Consider the following 24,964-nt stretch of genomic DNA (forward strand, 5'->3'; position numbering starts at 1 on the left):
GTGGGGCCCTATAAATCCATTTCCTCTTTCCTCCCCTCGGTCCCTCCCTCGCGGTCCCCTGAGTCGCCCGCCCCCTGCTGGATGCTGGCAGGAACACCGCCAGTGTGAACAGGTGTTTTCCTGAGGTTCTGGAGTAAATCCGCTCCCCAGCTCGCAGCCGGGTCCCACCACTCCAACCGGCGGCTCTTGCGTTCATTTTTCTCCGCCTCACCCCCAAGGACCCCATCCTCCGAGGCTCATGGGTGATGGCCGCGTCCGGAGGGTGGGGAGCTGTGGAGGAGCATGTGGCTGAGGATGGCTCGAGGCTAAAAAGAACGGTGGGGGGCTTCCCTGGTGGCGCAGTGGTTGAGAATCTGCCTGCCAATGCAGGGGACACGGGTTCGAGCCCTGGTCTGGGAAGATCCCACATGCCGCAGAGCAACTGGGCCCATGAGCCACAACTACTGAGCCTGCGCGTCTGGAGCATGTGCTCCACAACAAGAGAGGCCGCGACAGTGAGAGGCCCGCGCACCGCGATGAAGAGTGGCCCCCGCTTGCCACAACTAGAGAAAGCCCTCGCACAGAAACGAAGACCCAACACAGCCAAAAATAAATAAATAAATTAATTAAAAAAAAAAAAAAAGAACGGTGGGCGAACGTGGAAGAGGGAGAAAGTAAGTGAAAGAGAAGCACTGTCCTGGCTGAGCGTAGACAGCTGCGTGTGGCTCCAAAGAGGACTCGGAGACAGGGCCAGCCGAGGAGCGGAGGTTCCCAATGGGAGAGGGCCTCCAGGAGGGCTTTACGGAGGTGGTAATCCTCCAGCTGTGTAACAGATGAGGACTTTTGGGGAGCGGGAAAGCATTCCAGGAAGGGGACAGTGTTAGCAGAGGCATGGAGGATAGATGCAGCCAAGCGAGTGGTTGGCAGGCTGCCAGGAGTTTCTGAGCCTGAAGGGAAAGTTAGAGACCAGACCCGGACCTCTAGAGATGGATGTGGCCCTGAAGGCAGCCTTCAGCCTTCAGCCTGGGCGGCAGATGCCAGCACCTGTTGCAGAGACTGGACTGGAGGGGGCATCAGGGAAGCTGTGGCCTCAGGTGGACAGGGAGTGAGGTCAAAGGACAGTGCTAGCTGGAAACTTGGGGAGGGAGGCAGGTTCCCCAGTACCGGGGAGTGATGGGTGGGGAGGGGTGAGCCCAAGACATGGCGGTGGACAGTGGGGCTACCCTTGTCACAAGGAGCCTGGAGCAGGAGCAGGTTTAGGGAAAGACAAGACCCACCATCGCCCCAGGACGGTAAGGAGGCTACAGATGTCCAGCTGAGGGCCTTTCTGGGGGAGTCATGCACTTCTGGAGGTGATACACCGAGTCAGAACAGGTGTGGGGAAAAGGAGGGTGGGCTGAGCGCAGAGCACAATGGTGTTCTGGGGCACCCAAGGGGGACAGGGGAGGAGTCATCTCAAAGGCCCAATGGGGCCAGGGGTAGGGGAGGCCTTTCCTCGGGGTGGCAGAAGCCAGCCTGCAGTGACTGAGGTGTGAAAGGAGGTGAGGACAGGAAGACAGGCTTCAGAGGCCCAACCTCTTAGAGGACAGATGGGACGACAGTGTGAGGGGAGAGACTGGAGGACACCTCCAGGGTAGGAGAGAGGAGCTGACGGATGGGGAGCATGAGGATGAGTGAGGGGAGGAGGTCAGGAGCAAGGGGGGCCACTGGCCAGGACTCAGGGGAGAGGACATGCCCCAGTATTCTCTAAGCTAGAGGGGCCAGGACTCAGGGGAGAGGACATGCCCCAGTATTCTCTAAGCTGGAGGGGCCGTCATCTCAAAATCCACCTGGATCAAGTCTGTGGTTCCCCCACAGTAACGTTCACAAGGAGAGGAGTGGCAAGGTGGGGGAGGCCTCAGAAGTGGGGTGTCCTGCCAGGGATGTGTTTGCTTCCTAGCAAATCCTCCATTCCCTGAGGGTACGAGCTTTATCCGCTCCTTCATGTCTGTATTCCTGCACCGAGAACAGGGCTGGCCTGGCTCTCAGTAGGTGCTAAGTAAATACAAGTTGAGGGAATTGGAGTAGAGAGAAATCAGAAGCAGAGAGACTGGTTAAAGGGCTGATATAGGGACTTCCCTGGTGGCACAGTGGTTAAGAATCCGCCTGCCAATGCAGGGGACATGGGTTCAGTCCCTGGTCCAGGAAGATCCCACATGCCACAGAGCAACTAAGCCCGTGCGCCACAACAACTGAGCCTGCGCTCTCGAGCCCGTGAGCCACAACTACTCAAGCCCGCACGCCTAGAGCCTGTGCTCCACAACAAGAGAAGCCACCCCAGTGAGAAGCCCACGCACCGCAACGAAGAGTAGCCCCCACTCACCGCAACTAGAGAAAGCCCAGGCGCAGAAATGAACACCCAACACAGCCAAAAATAAATAAATAAAAAATAAATAAATTTATTTTTTTTTTTAAATTAAAAAAAAAAAACAGTAGCCCCCGCTCACTGCAACTAGAGAAAGCCCGGGTGCAGCAACAAAGACACAACACAGCCAAAAATAAATAAATAAATAAATTTTGAAAAAAAGTGGAGCACTGTTGTTTAAAATAAATAAATAAATAAATTTATTTTAAAAAAATAAAAGGGCTGGTATAGATAATGGAAGATTTGAAGTCTCAACACAACGGAAAGCATCTTAAAGGAAAGGACCAATGCGTTTGCCTGCACAACAGTTTGATCACAGCCATCCTAAACAAACAAAAAACAATGAGGAAACTGGCAGCGAAATTGGCAGCAAGTGGCAAATAGTACATAAAAAATCCATACAGGGAACTCCCTGGCGGTCCAGTGGTTAGGACTTGGCGCTTTCACTGCCAGGGCCAGGGTTCAATCCCTGGTTGGGGAACTAAGATTCCACAAGCTGCGTGGCGCAGCCAAAAAAAAAAAGTTTTTTTTCATACAAAACAATAAGAAACGATATTAAGATTCCATTAATTAAATGGAAATGAACATGAACAGTTAACACTCAAAAGAGGACAAAAACAGGGACTTCCCTGGTGGTCCAGTGGTTAAGATTCCACACTTCCAATTCGGGGGTCACGGGCTCAATTCCTGGTTGGGGAACTAAGATCCCACATGCTGTGCAGCACTGCCAAAAAAAAAAAAAAAAAGGGACAAATACATAACTTAATACCTCAGAGAATCATCAGTATCAGTGAAAGTAAAAAAATGCAAATGACAACATATACCAATGAATGTATTTGCAACGTAACCTACAAAAGGTTATTATTCAAAATGTATAAGGGATTTCTTTTTAATAAAGAACTTTTAAAAATCAATAATTAGAAAGTCAACCAAAGGTTTCCCTGGTGGCGCAGTGGTTAAGAATCTGCCTGCCAATGCAAGGGACACAGGTTCGAGCCCTGGTCCGGGAAGATCCCACATGCTGCGGAGCAACTAAGCCCATGCGCCACAACTACTGAGCCTGAGCTCTAGAGCCCACAAGCCACAACTACTGAGCCCACGTGCCACAACTACTGAAGCCTACGCGCCTAGAGCCTGTGCTCTGCAGCAAGAGAAGCCACGACAATGAGAAGCCCGCGCACCGCAATAAAGAGTAGCCCCCGCTCACCCCAATTAGAGAAAGCCCGCACACAGCAACAAAGACCCAACGCAGCCAAAAAATAAATTAAAAATATTTATTAAAAAAAAAAGAAAGTCGGGGGCTTCCCTGGTGGTGCAGTGGTTGAGAATCTGCCTGCCAATGCAGGGGACACGGGTTCGAGCCCTGGTCTGGGAAGATCCCACATGCCACGGAGCAACTGGGCCCGTGAGCCACAATTACTGAGCCTGCGCGTCTGGAGCCTGTGCTCCGCCACAAGAGAGGCCGCGATGGTGAGAGGCCCGCGCACCGCGATGAAGAGTGGTCCCCACTTGCCACAACTAGAGAAAGCCCTCGCACAGAAACGAAGACTCAACACAGTCATAAATAAATAAATAAATAAATAAAAGAACGTGAATTTCTTAAAAAAAAAAAAAGAAAGTCAACCAACCAGAAAAATGGTAAAGGATCTTTACTGCAAACTCATAGAAGAGGAAGTCCCAGAGGGTGTAAACAAAGGAAATAGAGTTCAATCACATTAATACTCAGGAAATGCAAATGCCACACCACATTTTCCTACACTGTTAAAGAAAATATTATTCTGACATTCGTTAAAACAGTAAGAAAGACTATTCAGGAAGACTATTGCAATCAGGGGTTGTCAGTAGGGGAGAGCTCAGGCTCAACTCTGGATACAGCAAAGAAAGCTGGGGATGTAAAGCAAAGGAGCAGACTGAGGGGGTCGTTGGATGTAAAATTACTAACATGAGGGACTTCTCTGGCGGTCCAGTGGTTAAGACTCTGCGCTTCCACTGCAGGGGGCACAGGTTCGATCCATGGTCAGGGAACTAAGATCCCGCATGCTGTGCGGTGGGGCCCCCCAAAAAAACTATTAACTTGAGACATCAAGGATGGGGGATTCTTACTACACTGGCCCAATGGGGTTATCCAGAGTGGGGGATGAGGAACTTGATCAGACTTCAAGGGTGGGGGGGATTCTCCCTGAACTGATTGGGCAGAATGGTTTGCCTAGGCTGGGCTAGGCAGGCCAAGAACGGGACAGGTGCCACAGCGGAGGCCTAGTCAAGAGCACTCAGAGAAGCTGACTAAAGTTTGCTCAAGGAGAGTCTTTGTCAACATCAACATGGCGAAATATAAAGTAGGGGGAGATGAAGCAGCAGTTGGTGAGGGTGGGAAAGTACATACATTGCTGATGGAAATGTAAGTTGGAACAGCCAATTTGGAGCTTAGAGTGGTTTAAAAACATGCCTGCAAAATCTTTGACTCTTCTCCCTCCAAAAGGTAAAACCCAATCTTCCTTCCTCCCCTTGAATGCGGGCTGGACTTAGTGACGGGTTCTAAGGGACAGAATGAGACAGAAGGAAATGTGTGTGACTATAAAAGGCATTGCACCTTGTGTCTTGCTCTGTCTGCGGGCCATGAGCCACCATGTCATGAAGACACTCAAGCAGCCCTGAGGAGAGGCCTGCATGGACCCAAGACCTCTGTCAAAATCAGCACCACCTTGCCAGCTAGGAGCAAGCTGCCTTGGGAGCAGATCCTCCACCCCAGCCAGGCCGTCAGAGGACTGTGGTCCTTGGAAGGAGTCCAACATCTGCCTGGAACCTCAAGAGAGACTGAGCCAGCACCTGGCTCAACCTCTCCTGAATTCCCCACAGAAAGGGTGGAAGATAATGAATGTTTATTATTGTTGTTTTAAGCTACTTGGCTGTGGTGTAATTTCTTATGCAGCAGCACTAGATAACTGATACCTAGAACAATTGGTAGTAGCTATTAACATTTAAATAAATGTACAGTGGCTCTCTGCAAGCCAACAATGCCACTTCTGGGCATCTACATTGGAGAAATACCCCAGATGGAATTGAGACAGCGTAGTGGAGGATGTTCACTGTGGCATATTTTCAATTGTGAAAAAGCAGAACCAAAGTGGATGTGAGACAGGAGGGAAGGGGGCAGGGCGCAACCTTTAAAAGAATGACACAGCCATCGAGGATATAAACTGGTTAGAACCAACTAGGTCCAAAACAGTGGAAAGTGTGTCTTCCAGTGAAACTTGAGCCTCATTATATGCTCAATATAATACATTAGCTAACTGACACAGCCACCAGGGCCAGGACAGTTCCCAGGCCGACCATAAAAGGCCAAAAAGTGGGCAGTGGTCTAATTCCTGGAAATCCCCGCCCCTTCCCCAAAAGAATTGAAATAATCCTCCTGCTTAGCCTTTGAAATTACCCAGCCCTAAAAACTAACCACTCCCACAGCCCGGAGCCACTCTCACTTTCTGAGAGGGACGCATTCTGTCTATGGAATGTATACCTCTCTAAATAAACTCCTTTTCACTTTACTGTGGCTCACTCCTGAATTCTTTCCTGCACGAAGCCAAGGACCCTCACTTGGCAGCCAGTCCCAGGGACTCGCCCGATTCCTGGGACATGACCATCCTCTCACACCCCCTTCTCCTGCAACATATGTCCATAAATAAACCGGGCTGCATCGGTTCTGTGGGATGACCTGCAGCAGGTAATCTAGGGGCTGTGATGCAGCAATGACTCTTTTTTTCTTTTGGCCATGCAGCGCAGCTTGTGAGATCTTAGTTCCCTGACCAGGGCCCAGGGATCGAACCCTTGCCCCCTGCAGTGGAAGCATGGAGCCTTAACCATTGGACCACCAGGGAAGTCCCCCCCGCCATGACCTTTGTTTTGGAAGCTCAGGTTCTTTATGTCTTATCACAGAAAGAATTCAGTGAGAGACAAAAAGTGATAGGTAAGAAGTGGATTTATTTAGAGGAATACACACTCCACAGACAGAGTGTGGGCCCTCTCAGAATGTAAGAGGCCCTGAAATATGGGGTGGTTAGTTTTATTTTTTAATAAATTTATTTATTTTATTTTTTTATTTTTGGCTGTGTTGGGTCTTTGCTGCTGCACATGGGCTTTCTCTAGTTGCAGCGAGCAGGGGCTACTCTTCGTTGCAGTGTGCGGGCTTCTCATTGCGGAGCACGCACGCGCTCTAGGCGCGCGGGCTTCAGTAGTTGCGGCACGTGGGCTCAGTAGTTGTGGCTCACAGGCTCTAGAGCACAGGCTCAGTAGTTGTGGTGCACGGGCTCTAGAGCACAGGCTCAGTAGTTGCGGCGCACGGGCTTAGTTGCTCTGCGGCATGTGGGATCTTCCCGGACCAGGGCTTGAACCCGTGTCCCCTGCATTGGCAGGTGGATTCTCAACCACTGTGCCACAAGGGAAGTCCCCCGGGTGGTTAGTTTTTATGGGCTGGGTAATTTCATAGACTAAGGAGTGGGAGGATTATACCAACTATCTTGAAGAAGGGGCGGAGATTTCCAGGAAGTGGGCCATAGCCCACTTTGTGGCCTTTGATGGTCCTCCTCAGAACTGTCAAGGTGCCTGTGGGTGTGTCATTTAGATGCTAATGTATTACAATGAGAGTATAATGAGGCTCAAGGTCCACTGGAAGTCAAATCTTCCACCATCTTGGGCCTCGTTGGTTCTAACCAGTTTTTGTCCTGTCCTCAATGGCTATGTCATTCTTTTAAAGGTTGTGCCCTGCCCCCTTCCCTCCTATTTCAGATTGGCATATGATCTTTTTTCTTCTTTTTAATTTATTTATTTTATTTGTTTATTTTTGGCTGCTTTGGGTCTTCGTTGCTGCGCATGGGCTTTCTCTAGTTGCGGTGAGCGGGGCCTACTCTTTGTTGCGGTGCGCGGGCTTCTCCTCAGGCTCCAGGCGCCCGGGCTTCAGCAGTTGTGGCTCGCGGGCTCTAGAGCACAGGCTCAGTAGCTGTGGCGCACAGGCTTAGTTGCTCCATGGCATGTGGGATCTTCCTGGACCAGGGCTCGAACCCGTGTCCCCTGCATTGACAGGCGGATTCTTAACAACTGTGCCACCAGGGAAGCCCTTGGCATATGATCTTGCTGTTAAAATTGTGTGTATTTTACACCCATTACAGTTGTCTGTGTATAGATTTGCCCATGATGTAGTTCTATACTCTAAATTATAATTAAAATTCTGGTTAATAAAGAGTTGTTAATACTTGAGACAATGCTTCTGTTATGATGTAAGTTTAAATACAGGATCCAGATGGCATCCAACTCATGACTTGTTTTATTTTTTAAACTAACGGTGGGGGAGAGGGGAAATTTACCTAAATATGAACATTGGCGGCCTCAGTGATGGGATTTATAATGTTTGGTCCTTTCTAAAGTTTCTACTGTGTGCTGCTTTTAGAAGCAATAACTGCCCCCCAACACCACACTCATAAATGATTGCAGGCTCCAGGCCAAACACAGAAGAGGGGTTACATCTAGCAGGTGCTGGGATGGAAGTGAAACAGGAGGGAAGCGGGCAGGGCACAACCTTTAAAAAAAAAATGACATAGCCGTTGAGGACAGGACAAAAACTTGTTAGAAGCAACGAGGTCTAAGATGGTGGAAGATTTGACTTCCAGTGGACCTTGAGCCTCATTATACGCTCATTGTAATACATTAGCATCTAAATGACACACCCACAGGCGCCATGACAGTTCTGAGGCTGACCATAAAAAGCCAACTTCCTGGAAACCTCCGCCCCTTCTTCAAGATAGTTGGAATAATCCTCCTACTCATTAGCCTATGAAATTACCCAGCCCATAAAAGCTAACCACCGCATATTTGGGGGCTGCCCTCACCTTTTGAGATGGACCACGTTCTGCCTATGGAATGTGTATCTCTCTAAATAAATCTGCTTCTCACCTATCACTTTGCCTCTAGCTGAATTCCTTCTGCGCTGAGACATAAAGAACCTGAGCTTTGTTAAATCCTGAGACCAGGTGTGCGATTTCAATTAAAAGACAGTGGGTTTGAGTCCCAATCTGAGTTTTGGCTGGGTTCAAATCCCATCTGAGGTGTGTGGTTTCAGGAGGGGCAGGTCAGCACCTTCCAGGGACTGAGCACCAAAGTGAGGAGGGATATCAGAGGGGTCCCTATGTGAGGCTGGAAGGAGAGAGCCAGAGCCTCTGAGAGGGTGTGCAATGCTCTCTAGGGGGAATATTCCTCCACCTGTGAAGCTTCCAGCTCCTGCCTCCTGCAGGGCCCAGGATGGTGTCCACCAAATGTGTGGCCAGTGACAGGGTCCAGCTATGGCAAGGTAGCCTCAGGAACCAGCAGAACAGAGATTTAGCCCAGCCAGGGGCCCGCCCCAAGTGGTGTGGGATACAGTCACGCCTCTGGCCAGCTTCAGCTTCCTCCATCATTTCCTCCCCAGGGTCTAAACCATGCAGGTCCATTTCAGGATCGACTTTCCTGTGGCCTCCCTCTCTCCCCAAGGCCAAGAGGTCTGTAGCTGTCTCTACCTCTCTTTTCCTCGTCACCATCCAAACTCTAACCAAGGTGTCACCACCTCTGGGCCCCAGAGGAAGGGATAAGTAGAAATAGAAGACTGGAGCAAACACCAAAGGGTGTAGCACTTAAGTTTATCCTGATGACAAATTCTTGACAACATTCTGGACCTGTTTGTCTCAGGGCCCAACAGTAAGGACAGGAAAGAATCACTGGATTGGAGACATACAATATCCATAGCCAATATTTAATTCATGAATCACTCAGCTTATTGCACACAATTAGCACACGACACAGGTTAGTTGAAGTAGGGAAAAGAGGGTCACAAACCACTCTGAGGAGAAGTCAGGAAGGAGGTGTCTCTGCACAAGCAGGGTCTCCAGTCCAGCAATGGGTCTCTGGATAAGCAGAGTGGGAAGTAGCTCTCTGGCAGCCTCCATCTGGAACACTCTGAGTTACTCAGCTTGGTGGTCTCTTTTTAAGGAGCAACGGTTATGCCCAGGGGAGGGGATCTCGCCTTTATCAGTTGCTCCTTCTGTTCCAGTGACATACGTTGCCCAACAGCTTTCTTATCTAAAGTAACACTCTCAGTTTATCACAGACACTCCCAGTTCTTTAGTGATGTTTCAAAACAACTAATATGGAAATTCACATTGGCCACTGTGACTCCATCTTGAACTACTAAACTTAGCTTAACATACCTTAAATCCTATAGGTTTCATACACGATGAGTAGGAATCATAACATAAAAGAAATCACATCCTAACAGGGCCTCTGTCTGTCAGTCTGTCTGTGAATCTATGTGCCGTGCTCTGTCCACCTTCCTAGAACCAGAGTGCAGGGACTTCCCCGGTGGCGCAGTGGATAAGACTCTGCACTCCCAAAAAAAAAAAAAAGAACCAGTGTGCAGAATAGGGAGAGATGTCCTGGGGTCCCCGTTAACAAGCTCACTTGAGTTGGATGTGATGTCCATCTTCTTCTTCCAAAAGCCCCAAGGGTCTAAGGATTTGACAGTGAGGGCTGGCTTTGCCAATGGAATTGTAAGACCAAAGTTTTCCATAAATTGGTAAATGGAATCTGCAGGGCTGAGGATTTAAATAACAAAACGCTTCTGAAGTCCAAATACAATATAGGACACACCGCAGTTATACCTTTCCAGTGATTCACAGAGAAACATTTATAGGTCAACTTAAAAATGTTCATGACAGTGGTGATGGTTGCACAACCTTATGAATATGTGACTATAGCAAAAAACACTGAATTTTAAAAGGGTGAATTATATGGTATGTGCATTAGATCTGTTTTATTAAATGTGCAAGAGGGATAGAGACAGGGTGATGAACCATTCTGGTCAGCCTGGGAGTCATCAAGACACGGACTTTCAGAGCTAAAGCCAGGAGAGTCCTGGGCAAACCAGGACAAGTTGATCACCCTAGGGACAGATTTTTTTTTTTTTTTGGTGGCCACGTGACTTGTGGGATCCTAGTTCCCCGACCAGGGATCGAACCCGGGCCCTGGCAGTGAAAGCACGTAGTCCCAACCACTGGACAGACAGGGAATTCCCAGGACAGAATTTTAAAAAATTATTTTAGAAAAAATGAGAGCAAAAAAGTTTGAAGCTGTGAACAGCTCTCCTATCAATGCAAAACCTGAAACCTGAGGGCAAGAGGGGCCCCTTTGGGGAACCTGCTCACTCCCTCCTCTCCCAATCCCTCCCTCCCACCCCCTACTCCTGCCTGGGGCTCAGGGACACGGGGTGGACACAGCCCCTCCTGGGCCAGGCACTTATTAGGCATCAGTAGGTGCCAGTTCACTTTCTGTGAGGCCCATCTTGGTGATTGTCTATTTAGTACTTGTGGACCTAAGTTGGGCTTAGGATTTTTGTCACCTGCCTTCCCTCCGCAGGGCCACAGACAAGGCCCCATAAGTTCAGTCTGGCAGAATTTTTATCCTCCTAAAAGTATCCTCAGGCTTCACCCCCTGTCCATTCCCGCCTGCCTCCAACTCCCCTGCCTCCTCCACTCAGCAAGTTGGTGCACTGTCGGCGAGCATCTGGAAGGTGTTCTCCTGTTGGGCCAAACAGGAAAGCCTGTGTCTAAAAATTAACAGTGTGGTTTGGGTTCCTCACATCTCCAACCCCTACAAAATATAGCCATTGGTGGGATATGAGATTCCAAAAGTCTAATGGAGAGAAGCATCGTCTGGTCCCTCTTGGGATGCGGCGTTGGAAGGCAGCCTCCGGGAAGCAGGGCCCGGATCGTGCGGGCACAGTAGGGGCACAGCAGGTGGCTGATAAATCTCTGATAAACAATCTCTCCACGGCATCCGCTCAGGTAGCGGGCGGCCGCGCGCGGCCTCCCCGAGGGGTGCGGATCCCCTGGACTTGCAGGGCCAGCCCACAGTAGGGCCGCAGGCTAGGCACTCGACGAGGTGCAGCTGCCGTCAGTCTCGGGCGGCTGGGAGCGCGGCGGGGGTGGGGCTCCCTGGTGCCCGCGGACTCCATTTCCCACAGGCCCCCGCTCGCGCCTCAGTTCCCACAATCCCCGCTCCGCTTCCGGCGCGGCCGGGACGCAGCCGACGGCTTCCGGGTTTGGGCCTGGCGCTGCGGTTGAGGCGGCGGCTTCCGAGCGGGCCGCGGGCGGTAGGAGCGGGGCACCGGCATGGACGTTTCGGGGCAGGAGACTGACTGGCGGAGCGCCGCCTTCCGGCAGAAGCTGGTCAGCCAAATGTGAGTAGGGGCCGGGGTGGCGGCGCGACCCCCGGCCTTCCCCTCCTCATTTTTCCTCTCAGCCCTCCTCGCGGAGGGGGAGGCGCGGCCGGACCGGGGGGTTCCGGGCGCCGGATCGCGGGGTACCGGGGCGCGGCCCTCCCCTCTTTTCCCTTCGGTCTCGGCCGCCGCGGTCGCGGGTTAGCGTTCCTGGGCCGAGCTCTGCCAGCCGGCGAGCCCCGGCTTCTGAGTCATCGTCCTGAGCTTTCTCATTCGTCATTTGTGTGCTTGGAAGGCAACCTTTCCCTAGCTCTGCGCCCCACTGCGGACGGAGGAGACCGGGGCCGCCAGTGGCGGCTTCTGCAGGTGTGGGCGCTTTGCGATTCCTCCTCGGAGAAAGCGCCTCGGGGCGAGGGCGGAGGGGGTGGGCGGAAGGGGAGGTGGGGGCGAGAATCTACGGGTGACCCCCTCCCCCTCGTGGACTTCGCCGGAGGGTGGCAGGAAGAGGCTGTCAGGAAGCGACCTTCGGTCGGGAGTGGGAGTGAAGAGCTGGGGTTGGTGCCTCCTCTTCAGTCTCAGCTGCTGAGACCATTGATGCAGGGGCTGCCGGGCGCCTTGGGCTTCGTGCGCGGAGCTTCCGCTCCTCCGCACCGGCTGCTTGTTGGTTTAATGTCTTCTACTGGGCTTGCCGGACCGGCGGGCTGTGCTGGCGAGGATCAGCCCCTGACCTTGGGGGACGCGCCGCAGCCAAGGCGCAGTTACAGGGCAGGCTTTCTCCTACTGGAATTGACAGTCTGCTTGAGCAGGCCAGAAACAGTTTTGGGGAGTAGGCGGCGAATAAACTGAGCCCCAGAATGATAAGTAGGAGTGTGAAGGGCCATCACTGCAAGCTGAGGAGTGGGGAGCGTGAGTGCCCACCGCGTGGAGGACCTCGTGCTAGGCTGAGTTCTGGGGTTTGAGGAGATGATCGTGCAAGGAGAGCCAGCGGGGGCTGACCCGTTAGCGGTGGGAGTGCTGTGCTGGGGAGATGAGCCTCTATTTGGCATGGGGCCTGCTTTGAGGTGGTGAGATGCCAGAGTTGGGAAGATCCCCTTAGTCCCCGGAGATGGATCAAGAACAGAGGAGAGAGGCCAGTGAGGCCCATTGTGAGAGTTTTGAGATTTTGGGGTCTGGGGACCTGTCGTTTTTCATGCCTGTATTCCCTCTGCTAGAGCACTGTGTGTCACATCGCTCCATAAAATGGTTGTGGAATGACCTAGTCAGGCAAGAGATTCTAAAGGCCTGCATTAGGCAGTGGTAGAAACTGAAAGAAGAAGACGATTCCAGAGAAAGCAGAGAGCGAGCGCAGATGGTCCTTGATGACTAACTGGATGGAGGGGGTGGGGTGCAGCAGTGTGCAAGGAAGGAAGTGGGGCGGAAGGCAGGGAAGCTCTCAGTCCAGTTCAGGCAGTGGGGACTGGAGAGCTAGGCTCTGGGCCCTGTGGTGGAATCGTCTGGGGACAATTGTGCCGATATTGCAGAATCAGTGAATGTTGGAGTAACCAATCGATGAAATCTTGAGGATTGACCCACTTAAGGGCTCTTGTAAGAAAGGCCCCCAGGGCAGAGAGTCCTCTTTGAGGGAGCCCAAAATTTAAGGACGGGAAGAATGAGTTGCCACCAAAGGAAACGGGGCAGGTGGGGGAGTGTCAGAGGGCTGGGGGGGGCCATTGAAGAGGACCGACTGAGTACTTCTTGATTCAGCCTCCTTCTGCTTCTAGAGAAACTGGGTTCTTTTTTTTTTGCCAGATTACTGCTTGGGTATTACTCTTCTGTTGCTGCCAACAAACTGTGTTGCTTGAAAACAACACAGGTGTATTATCTGACAGTTTCTGTAGATCAGAGGTCTAAGTGGGCTCAGCTGAATCTTCTCCTCAGGGTCTTACAGGGCCGAAATCAAGATATTGGCAGGTGCATTTCCTCCTGGAGGCTCTGGGGTAGAATTTGCTTTCAAGCTCATTCAGGTTGTTGGCTAAATTCAGTTCCATGGAGATGGAAGACTGAGGCGAAATCTTTCCTAACTGGCTGTTAACCTTTCCGAGGTCAGTCTTTGTTCCCAGGGGCTGCCTCCATTCTCTGTCACACTTTCTATGTGGCCCCCTCCAGCAAGGATGGGCTCTTCTGCCCCATTTCTCTGCCTTCAACCAGAGAAAATAATTCTCTACTAAAGGCTCAGATTAGATTGAGCCCACCTGGATAATCCAGGATGATGTCCCTACTTTCACATCTATAGCCTTAATTACATCTGGAAAGGCCCTTCTGCATCTACTGTTGGCGTGTTCCCGGGGTTAAGGCCTGGGCACTCTAGGGAGCCCTTCCGCGGGCCACCACTGGGATGAGCAGTTTCAGAGGCTTTCTGCCTGACATCATGTGGGTGTTCTCAGTTCTCAGATTTGTCTGTTTTTCCTCCAGGTTTCACTTTGAAAGCCGTGATTCTTGGTGCCTTGATTTATTGTGTTCACAGCATTAAAAAAGAAGGTCAGGATACCTGACATGTTGTTAATTCTGACTTTCTCCAGTGTTTATGCTGTTGTTTAAAGTTGGCTGAGTTGGGAAATGTTTTTTTTGTTTTTGTTTTTTTTGGCCGCACCACACGGCATGTGGGGGATCTTAGTTCCCAGACCAGGGATCAAACCCGTGACCCCCTGCATTGGAAGCATGGAGTCTTAACCACTGGACTGCCAGGGACGTCCCTTGGGAAATGTTTTGAACCGAGGTAATTTACAGTTGAATGAGGGAAGCCAAGCAAAGACCTGGGAAGTTTCAGTGGGAGGGGAAGCATCTGAGAGCCGGCTCCCTGTCCTCACCTGGCTCTCTTGAGTAGCTCCCGAGAGAATAGGCTGAATAAACGGCTCCTGGCTTCAACTGAGGAAAAGCAGTTTGGAGTTGGGGCTGGTTAGGAGGGCCCTTGAAGGGACTCTAGTGCAGCCTCTTCTTAGCCCTGCACTGCCTCTGCCTCCTCCGGGCCTCCCCGGACTTCTGCCTCCACTCACTCACCACTGCCCTGCTGACAACCCATCAGTGACTGTCCTCAGAGTCAGAACAGAGCTCCAGATGTCCCCTGCCACCCCCACCCCAGCCTGGCCTAGCCACCTCCTCTCATACCCCCACCCCGTTCCACCCTCTCTGGTCTTTCAGCTTCTTGAGCATTCCAAATTCTTTCTTTGTTCTCTCCCTTTAAACAATTTGTTATCGAGTGTTTAAGATATTCCACAATGGGTAGACTTCCCCTCACTGTATTCATGACTAGTTCCTTTTCCTCGTTGACATGTCTGCTTAAATATCAAATACTCAAGATCTTTTTCTGCCCACCCTGCCTAAAGTGGGTCACCCCCTGATATCTTGTATCTCAGCCCCTTTGAGTTTCCCGTTAAGACTCCAATCCTGTGAAGCATGGCACCTGGCGTATAAACCACTTGCTAAATAGTGCAAGAGTAGGTATTTTCCTGGGGGTTGTGTGTGCCACCTTCTCAACGACAGTGGCCTTCATTACCTGCGCCAGCATCCATTGTGAAGCTTGGGAACACCCACTTTCTCCATGTGTGAGCTGAGTGACCTTGGATACATCACCTTTCTGGGTCATCTCCCTCATCCATGCGAAGGCAGGATTCCAGTCTGTCTCACAGGGGTGGTGGGAGGGGAAAGGAAGAGACCTCCACTCGTGCCCTAGCAGAGGGCTCGGGACTCAGTGATGTGTCCCCTGACACACCCTCCCTAGGCCCTGGCAGGAGAAGGAGCCTTGGGGAGTGAAGGTGGAACCTCTGAGTCTGGTTAGGGGATTGATGACACAGGAGCCTCTGGGGAGGGTAGTTGTGAAACTCTTGGTGGGTTCAGATGGGCTTTTTGTGGAACATCCACTTTCCCTGCAGGACCACAGGAGCAGCTCCCCTTAGAGCCCCCGAACTGGTCATTGTGGGCCTTGGGCCTGCCTCCTGGGGTGTTGGGTTAGTGTTGAGCACGCGTGTCTGGTCTGTCAGCTCCCGGAGAACAAGCGTGTGTGAGAAGTGAGCAGCGCCTCGCATGCCCCGGGGTTGGCGAATGGTGAATACATGAAAGGACCACCTTGATCATCTCTTCCCATCTTAGTCTTGAGACTTTTGTACCTCCCACCCCTCAGTACAGCAGATTGCATCTTTAGGCGTGGAGTAAGTAAATGTCTGCTGGGCTGAACAGATCGCAAGGGGAGGACACCCTGGGGGAGGGCAGCCCTGATCAGGGTTCCAGTCAGGGGCCACGAAGGGCTGAGGGAGTGTGGAGCAGAGTGAGGGCAGACCGGTCAGCTGCCTCTTCTGCCAAGGCCCCCTAGGGAGGTGTGAGCTCCAGGTCGGGGACCTAGGAGGTGTGGAGATTTCAGCCTAGACCAGAAGGAGAAAGTTGAGTGCTATTTAGCCAGAAACAAAATGAAACAAAGCAAAAAAGCAGAAGAGAACAGACAACCAAACAGCAACTTCCAAGGGTCTGGAGAGGTCTTCAGAAGGACAGGGAGGGTCCTGAAACTTGCATGTCCGGATCCTGCCTGTGGCTTGTGGTCCCTCCCACGGGCAGAAGCCACTGAGTCTTGGCCGACCCTTTTCTGTGGCTTAGCCCACCCAGGCCTCCCAGCAGCCCTGTGCTTCCCTGGTGTGACTCTGGCCCTTGTTCTCCAGCGGGGAAGCTGCTGAGCCCACCGCTTTCTTCATAGCCCAGTTGTCATCCGCGTGACTGGGCTGATGTCTGTGTACAGCCCACCTCCAGAATGTCCGTGCCCCGAGGCCAGGGGCCCTGTCTGGTCACCACAAGTCCCAGCGAAGAAACTAGAAAGTGATTGGTGAGACACTGACTTCCGAGTCCTGACCCTTGGCTCTACTGCCTCAGGCCAGGAGTGACAGTGACATGAGGGGATGGGAGCCCTCCGTCATCCAGGTTTTTTTCAACAGCAGCGACAACAGTAGCTGAAAGGTGGGAGTGTGCTGTGCACCCTGCTCTAGGAGTTGTCGTGTTGGCTCACCCACAGCCTCTGTGCTGGCCCTGAGAGTGGGCGGGCGCACTTGTTACTCCCGTGTAGGGTGAGGAAACTGAGGCATGGATGCGTGTCACAGAGGAGTGCTTGCTGAACCGTAGCAGGACTGGAGAGGCAAACCACTTTTTCACCTGAAAGAGTGGTCACGCCTCTTTTGGGGAAGCGGGGAGACGGCCCTGGAAGTTAACCCAAGCCAGGTGCACCGAGAGAGCCCGCTGGAGGAGCTGCTGCCGGTAGGCATCCTGTTGGCAGTTTTAGCAACTCCCCATGGGTCACTGGGCCCCAAAGGGTGGCAGGCCCCTCTGCTGCAGTTGGCACAACACTGCTGGCACAGCACCGCAAGCCCCGGCTGATCTTTGGCCTCTGCACAGGCTGCAGCCAGTCCCCAGCTACACCAGCATCCTTTCATAGGTGACCCCACTCCCCTACCAGCTGCATCCCTTACGTCCATTCCTGGTCAGAAGTCTTCCAGCTGTTACTGCCATTCCTGACCTGGTGGCTATGGCTGGTCCAGGACCCATGGTGGTCATTCTGGGGTGGGAAGGACCGTGACCACATGATTATTTTCCTGCCCTGGTCATGAAGGGCAAGGGGTACCTGCCCCTGAAAAGCATTCCTCAGGGCAGTGATATTGGTTACGTACCTAGAGGGTCGATTTTTAAAGGAATTCTGCTGGATTTTTAAAAATTCAATATGGATCATAGGGCCGAGTAGTTTAAAGACCCCATGCCTGTGTGTTCACCACTCAGCTTCAAGTTGTCAACTCTTGCTTCACGGACTCCACCCTCTTTCTCCAGTCACTTTGATGCCCAGAATGTATGCATGGCAGCCTATGGATTCAGCTCTGAGCCGGGATCCCTCCTCCAGGGTCTGCGCCTGCCTGCTGCCCCCACCGTGCCAGGCTGCCCCAGATCCTCACAGGAGCCCCGTTCTTGACCTGGTCGCCCTGCCTCCTGCTTGTTCCCCTGTCTGAGAGACCTGTCTTTCCCGTGGCTGAGCGCTTGCAGTCCTATCCCACTCGCCCTCCCAGGACACCCAGCCACCCACCATGCCCCTCTCTTTACCCATGCTCTGTTACCGGTTTGCATCTGAATTGTTTGAACACTTGTTTGCCCCGGTCTGAACCCCTCGTGGCAGGGACACTATGAGAGTTTCTGAATCAGAGTTGATTCCTGCCTCTCCAAGAGTGATGGTGGGCCAACCTGATGGGCCTTCACCTCAGAGTTGGAGAAAGTCATAGCACTGCGCATGCAGGGATGCTGGCAAACTGGCATCCTCAGGAGCCGTGGAACATGGGGTACAGGCTGAGTTTGTTAAATAGACATCTTTGGCTGGTTATCTGAGTGATTTTAATTTTCTTTGTAATTTTTAGTATATATATGTATGTGTGTCGCTTGTTAACAGTAAACATATATTTCTTTCGTAATCAGAAATCTTTTGAAGGAGAGGTAGACCCTGTCTACTAATGAGGAGGAGGTGAGCCGTGGTCACAGGCAGCTGCCATAAGGTGGAAAGTCGCCATGTGCTTTGTGTCACGGTGGGTGTCCTCCGTCACCTGGGCCAGGTGCCAGCACAGCCGTTCTTTCCACCCCTGCTAAGAAGCATTCTGCTATCCATCTGAAATTAACCTTTCCAGCTGACCCTCCCTCTGTGCTGGTGGGAGAGCCCCAGCCAGACACTCCTGCTGCACGTCAGGCCCTCTGGCTGCAGTCACGGCTGGCTTGCCCTCTGTCGTTCTTTCTCTGCCCTGTCGGAAGTCTGGTCTTGGCCTCATTCCCTCCTCATGACCCCTGATGGCTCAGCCTACAGTGGTCCCTAATTCCTCTTGAGTTTGCGGGGCCCTTGTTGGATGCATCCTGGCATGAACTGAACAGATGAACTCTTTTTTGCTGTTTTTACACTCCTTATTATTTTTTTGCCTTGCCAAAAGTATTATAAATTTGTTGAGTGCAGGACCTGGTCATACACTTCTGCATCCCAGTGAGCTCCTAGCATGGTGCCTTGTCTTAGGTGAGGGATGCAGGGTAATTGCAGGGAGCATTGTGGAAAGCAATGCTGAGCCTTTTTTTTTTTTGATTGAGACATTCATCTAAAGACAGGGGAGTCCAGGGTGTTGCTAGATGGTTCTGTTTAACAGATAAGCGAATGAGTACCTGATCCCGGAGACAGAGGAGGATGCATTAGGAGCCCAGGCATAATCATCTTGAAACCACAACCCCGTGAGAGAGGGATGTTCCCCTCCACTTTAATAAGGTATCTCTTGGGACTTCTCTGGCGGTCCAGTGGTTATGACTCCGAGCTTTCCCTGCTGAGGGCACAGGTTCAATCCCTGGTCCGGGAACTAAGATCCCTCAAGCTGCAGTGGCCAAAAAAAAAAAAAATAAGGAGTCTCTTGCTAACCTAGGCGGGGCCTGTTAATAACTGTTCCTGATTGAATGAGTTAAGTATCCAGGTGGAGTAACTTATTTGGGGCAGTGAGTCCTTGGAGGAGACATTTGACCTTACTTTGAGCTTTTTTTTCCGAGACCGTTTCAGACATAGAGTTGCAGGGACAGAGCAGAGCGCTCTGGCGTGCTCTCCCTCCGTTCACCGGTTCTCTCACATGGCTCTGTGCTCAGGCTTGGCGAGTAGCAGCTGGGTGCTGTCTGGCTCCCTCCTCTGGACATGGTTTCCTCCTTGCCCTGGCCCTGCGGGCTTCTTGCAGCTCTGCCTGGGACTCAGGCGGCGGGGTGGGGAGGAGGATAGGGACCAGGGCTGAGGTGTGGCCTGGCTGCAGGTCAGCCTTTGTGCTCAGCCACTTGGCATCCAGTCCGGGAGAGGGGTGGCAAGGCGGGGAGGGGCAGAAGGCCCTGCCTGGGGGCTCCTGCTCTCTGAAGCCTGTGCACCCCTTGCTCCTTCCAGTGCAGGCTCCTGGGGGTGTGGGGGCAGTGCTTGTTGCTTCAGAAATGGCTCATTCCCGCCCCCACTGTCTCCTGTTCTCTCCCTCTTTCCAACTTCCTTTCCATCCTCATCAGAGGTGCTGTGTGAGGAAGTGATCTGGCTGCTGGGTGTGGGCTGGAGCCCCTGTTATAAAGTGGAGAGAATGCCAGCTTTGCCCTGAGAGGCCCTTTTGGGCCACCGCAGGCCCTTCACACCCATCGGGTTGCTGTGAGTCATGGCAGGGAGGATTCAGGCCTGAGACTGTGCAGCGGGAAATCCCTGCCAGGGGCTCGGGGTTGGAATTCAGGCCCCAGAACACTGGAGTCCAAACCTGAGGGTGGGGCTGGGGCAGGTCCTGGGGCCGGGCTCAGGGGCCCTCACCAGGCTCCCATAGTGTTTCTTTGTATTGAAGTAAAGCCCACCCATGCAGTGAGCTGCCCAAGGACACGTGTCACCGTTAAAATGCCCACCAGCTGCCCAGACTGCATCCTGAACAGGTCCAGCACCCTGTGCTTCAACCGGTGCAGCCCCTGCCCCACTCTTCTGACTTCCGGGCCATGGAGACGTTTGTTCCAGAATTTCCTGTCGCTGGAATCCCAAGCTCTGCAACCCTGGGTCTGGGCTCTTCTGTTCAGAGTCACGTGTGTGACGTTTGTCCTCGTAGGCAGCAGGTTCTTATTCATGCCGTTATTCTACTGCATGACCGCGCCCCCCTCCCCCACCCCGTACTGTCCTGTTGTGCATTTGACAGACATTGGGGTGAGTTCCAGTTGTTGGCTGTGTGAACACTGCGCCAGGGCTGCTTTGGGTCCTGTCTCCTGTGAGTACAGTACTTGCTCTCTGGGCTCTGACCAGGTGCAGGGGTGGCCTTCAGCTTCAGCACCGTCTGGAAAATGATTTTCCCAGGTGATACCAGTTGACATTCCCACCAGCCACGTGGGGGAGTTGCCCTTGTTAGACATCTTTGCCAACATCCGATGTTGTCAAGGAAGCTGCCTTCATAACAAGCACTTTGTTAATTGTTAATGCGCACTCAGATTGACCCACCGGGTGCAGAGACAGTAGGAATGGAAGGATGGCTTAGGAGGGAGAGAGCTGTCAGGAAGGAAGCTGCAGAATTGGGTGACCGTGTGAGGGAGGCAAGCCCTGATCCTGTGCTAATTTCTGAGAGGTGAGTGCAGGGTGATGAAGTGCAGGGTGTGTGGGGTGTCAGCCCTCTGGAGGAGAGAAGTCCAGCTGCCTGTGGGAGAAGCAGGGAGCAGACCTGGAAGAGCGTCAGTTGCAGGAGCGCCTCGCTGGGGCCCCGAGGGGCATGTGGGTGGAGCGGAGCGAGAGGATGTGGGTGCAGGGAAGCCAGTCCCGGCAGCGCCAGCCCGTCTCCACCTCCTGTTTCGGTCAGTGTGTTCCGGGCTGGTGGGTGCGGTACTTCATTCTCTTCAGATAACGTTGCAGATGATTTCAAAACAGGAGGGTATTTTCTGTGATTTCTCTGCTCAGAGATGGCTGTTGCTGACATTTTGATCTCTTTCCTCCAGTCCTGTTTCTTTGGGCATATGACTTGATGTGTATGTATTTTAAATATGCCAACACACACACAGACCCATGTTTCTTAAGTGGAATTAGACTCTGAGTTCAAGTTTGAGTGGTGGCTTTCTCACCGCCAAGGTTCATCCCCTGGGGGGACTCTGGCTGGGACTGTGTGCCCATGGCCCAGGTTCACATGAGGCTGGACACAGCGAGTCTTCTGGCCGACGGGACTCTTCCACATAGTCTGGCTCTGTCTGGGTGGGGAGGGACTGGACCGGCCTCTGGTTATGGGAGCAGGTTTTGTGAGACTTAATCAGTTCCCACTTTCCAGAGGCCCAAGCTCTCTAGGCCGAGGGAGACCCAACTCGGAGTGCATGGTTGCTCCCCGTGTGATGGCCCAGAGGGCCCCACTGCAGGGCGCTCTTGGGAGTGAGCCTCCTTCAGGCATCTCTGCACAGTCATCCTGTGTGCTTGAGATAACCCTTTTATTTCCTATCTTGTTGAAAGTTCCATTATGGACTTTTCCAAACATTCACAGAAGTAGGGATAATGGAAGTATGGTCTCCCAGCTACTTGGAGAGTTAGCATCATATGGCCAGTGTTTCACCCATCCCTTTCCACCCCCTCCTGGACTATCTTCAGTCACTTCCCAGATACCGTATGATTTTCACTGCTGGGACTCGAGTGCAGACCTCTGGAAGATAGGGCTTTCCTCCCCCCAAATATTTTACAAAGTCATGTGAGATAAGCATTTTAATAAGCTCTTGGGTTGGTAGAGTCTGTCCTTACCACGTGGTTGCCCAGTGGTGAGTGGGACACGCTTAGGGCTGGAACCTGGGGAGCCACAGTGGTCCAAGGCCTGGAGCCCAGAGGCCACTGCCTGGATGGATCAAGAGGTCTTTCCAGCATCCTGGTTCTGTTGTGGTCAAACCCGCAGCATGGAGAAAATGATGAAACTTGTGTAGCTTCTGTAGCTTAAATAATGACATATGCTTCTAAGAGCAGCGGTAGCTTCTTTAGGTGTCGTTCTTTCATTGATCTAATTCGTCGAGGGTTGAGAAATCTTGCAAGCAGAAATTGGAGAGCTTAATTAAACCGATAAGAAAGTGAAGAGAAAGAGAACAGGAAGGGGTCGCAGTCTGGGATGTAGTTTGGCAAACAGGCTTCCAGCTGCAGTGAGGTGGAGCAGGCTCCCTGAGTTAAGGACAGGTAGTTTGCTCTGGTTGCAGTTGGTGACTAAACCATCTGTTTCATTTCCTGACTCCGAGCTGAAGCCACCTGGGTGCTGGGGCAGGCTCGAGAGAAGACCACCCGTCGGCTGTCTGAGCCCCAGGGAAGCTGCCTGTCCCGTGATGTGTGCGATGTGTGCGATGGCCCCTCTTGGGTCGGTGCCTCTGACCACACTCTGGCCAAGGGGTCCAAGGAGAACTGCAGAATGCTGGGGCAGGTGGGTGTGGGCATTGCTGATGGAGCGGAGCTTCCTGTCTCTGCGTGGACTAAGTCGGGAAGGCATAGAAAGACGAGGGAGGCCTTTCTTCGTAGCTGGCGTTCCTTGAATATTTCTTTATGGCAGAGTCGGTGGCACACTCTTTAGGTGCATTTTGTTATTTGATTTTTTAAAAAATTTATTTATTTTAATTAATTTTTTTTTTTGGCTGTGTTGGGTCTTCGTTGCTGTACGCGGGCTTTCTCTAGTTGCGGCGAGTGGGGTTACTTTTCTTTGAGGTGCGTGGGCTTCTCATTGCGTTGGCTTCTCTCATTGCGGAGCATGGGCTTTAGGCGCGGAGGTTTCAGTGGTTGTGGCTCACAGGCTTTGTTGCTCTGCGGCATGTGGGATCTTCCCAGACCAGGGCTCGAACCCGTGTCCCCTGCATTGGCAGGCGGATTCTTAACTACTGCACCACCAGGGAAGTCCCTGTCATTTGATTTTTATCGAACTAATATTTGTGCATAAATTTTAAAAGTCAAGGACTGATACGACTTACAAGAGACTGCGGCGGTCCTGACTCACCGTGTCCTCCCCTTGACTCGGGGCTTTCTTTTCTGGCCGGTGTCCGTGGTTCTAACTCATGTGCACGGGTCATCACGGTGATGAGTTTATGATTATCTGTTGACTTTCTCTGGGAACACAGCTGTTATCTCTGCCTCTCCCTTGTCCACCAGTGTTTCAGCTTCTGGGTAAATGGGTAATGAACGCTAATGTTTAGGGCCACACGGACAGACGTTCACAGCCGAACACAGTGGCAGACTATGATGGTTTTCACTCCCAGGGAAAAACTTGCCTTCTTAGAAATGTGCCTAGAGTTCTGTGTGCCTGCGGCTGAGTCTTCCCCTGTCTTCAGCCACCTCTCGGTGCAGTTATCACAAGCTTGGTGCTGCTGGGCTGTCTGTCCTTCTGCACCTCCCTTCTGGAGGCCTCGGGGGTGAGGCCCTCTCAGGGGCTTGTCTCCTGCAGGGCTCCAGTGTTGGGGTTCTTGCTTCCTGTATCCTGGGTTTTCTTCTTTTTGGTTCACTGCCTTGTTCTACGAGCTTCCAGGAAAGGGGCTCCAGGGAGGCCATGTCAGTATGGATGCATGTGGACTTCTAGGGCAGAGGTGCTTTCTCAAGGATTGAGAAGCCTCTCCTGCTGCTTTCTTGTCTCCGGGGCTGGCCTGGTGCTTCTCCTCTCGGTGAGCTTTAGGGCGTCTTGCCTTACTCCCAAAACTCACGGCGGTGCTTCAGGGGCAATCCCTTCAGTCATTTCCCAGGGAGTCCTGTTTCCTCCATGCCCTGTATGCACTCTCCCCCCATGTCTTTAAAGCTGGCCCTTAGACCCTCTTTTTTTGTTGTTGAACTATATTTTATTTATTTTTTTATACAGCAGGTTCTTATTAGTTATCCATTTTATATGTATTAGCGTATATATGTCAATCCCAATCTCCCAATTCATCACACCACCACCACCACCCCCGCCACTTTCCCCCCTTAGTATCCATACGTTTGTTCTCTACATCTGTGTCTCTATTTCTGCCCTGTAAACCGCTTCATCTGTACCATTTTTCCAGGTTCCACATATATGCATTAATATACGATATTTGTTTTTCTCTTTCTGACTGACTTCACTCTGTATGACAGTCTCTAGATCCATCCACGTCTCTACAAATGACCCAGTTTCGTTGCTTTTTATGGCTAATATTCCATTGTATATAAGTACCACATCTTCTTTATCCATTCGTCTGTTGATGGGCATTTAGGTTGCTTCCATGGCCTGGCTATTGTAAATAGTGCTGCAATGAACATTGGGGTGCATGTGTCTTTTTGAATTATGGTTTTCTCTGGGTATATGCCCAGTAATGGGATTGCTGGGTCATATGGTAATTCTATTTTTAGTTTTTTAAGGAACTTCCATATTGTTCTCCATAGTGGCTGTATCAATTTACATTCCCACCAACAGTGCAAGAGGTCCCTTTTCTCCACACCCTCTCCAGCATTTGTTGTTTGTAGATTTTCTGATGATGCCCATTCTAACTGGTGTGAGGTGATACCTCATTGTAGTTTTGATTTGCATTTCTCTAATAATTAGTGATGTTGAGCAGCTTTTCATGTGCTTCTTGGCCATCTGTATGTCTTCTTTGGAGAAATGTCTATTTAGGTCTTCTGCCCATTTTTTGATTGGGTTGTTTGTTTTTTTAATATTGAGCTGCATGAGCTGTTTATATATTTTAGAGATTAATCCGTTGTCCGTTGATTCATTTGCAAATATTTTCTCCCATTCTGAGGGTTGTCTTTTCGCCTTGTGTATGTTTTCCTTTGCTGTGCAAAAGCTTTTAAGTTTCAGTAGGTCCCATTTGTTTATTTTATTTTATTTACTTTTTTTACCATTTAA

General features: G+C 51.6%; 1 protein-coding gene across 8 annotated transcripts in view; it reads left to right on the forward strand.

The window, feature by feature from the left end:
* The first annotated feature begins 9,124 nt into the window (after positions 1-9,124).
* MED15 (mediator complex subunit 15) overlaps positions 9,125-24,964 on the forward strand; it is a 65,108-nt gene continuing 49,268 nt past the window's right edge. For 2 of the 8 annotated variants that reach the window (XM_082354619.1, XM_082354624.1), the window contains exon 1: positions 9,132-11,636. In XM_082354619.1, the coding sequence (XP_082210745.1) occupies positions 11,569-11,636 (68 nt within the window). In that variant the 5' untranslated portion in view covers positions 9,132-11,568. Of the gene's footprint in view, positions 11,637-18,083; positions 18,191-24,964 lie in introns of all 8 variants that reach the window. The other 6 variants (XM_082354620.1, XM_082354621.1, XM_082354618.1 and 3 more) reach the window with 6 other exon arrangements.

The sequence above is a fragment of the Balaenoptera borealis genome, assembly GCF_965194805.1.
Source record: "Balaenoptera borealis genome assembly, chromosome: 14".
Taxonomy (NCBI): Eukaryota; Metazoa; Chordata; class Mammalia; order Artiodactyla; family Balaenopteridae; genus Balaenoptera; species Balaenoptera borealis.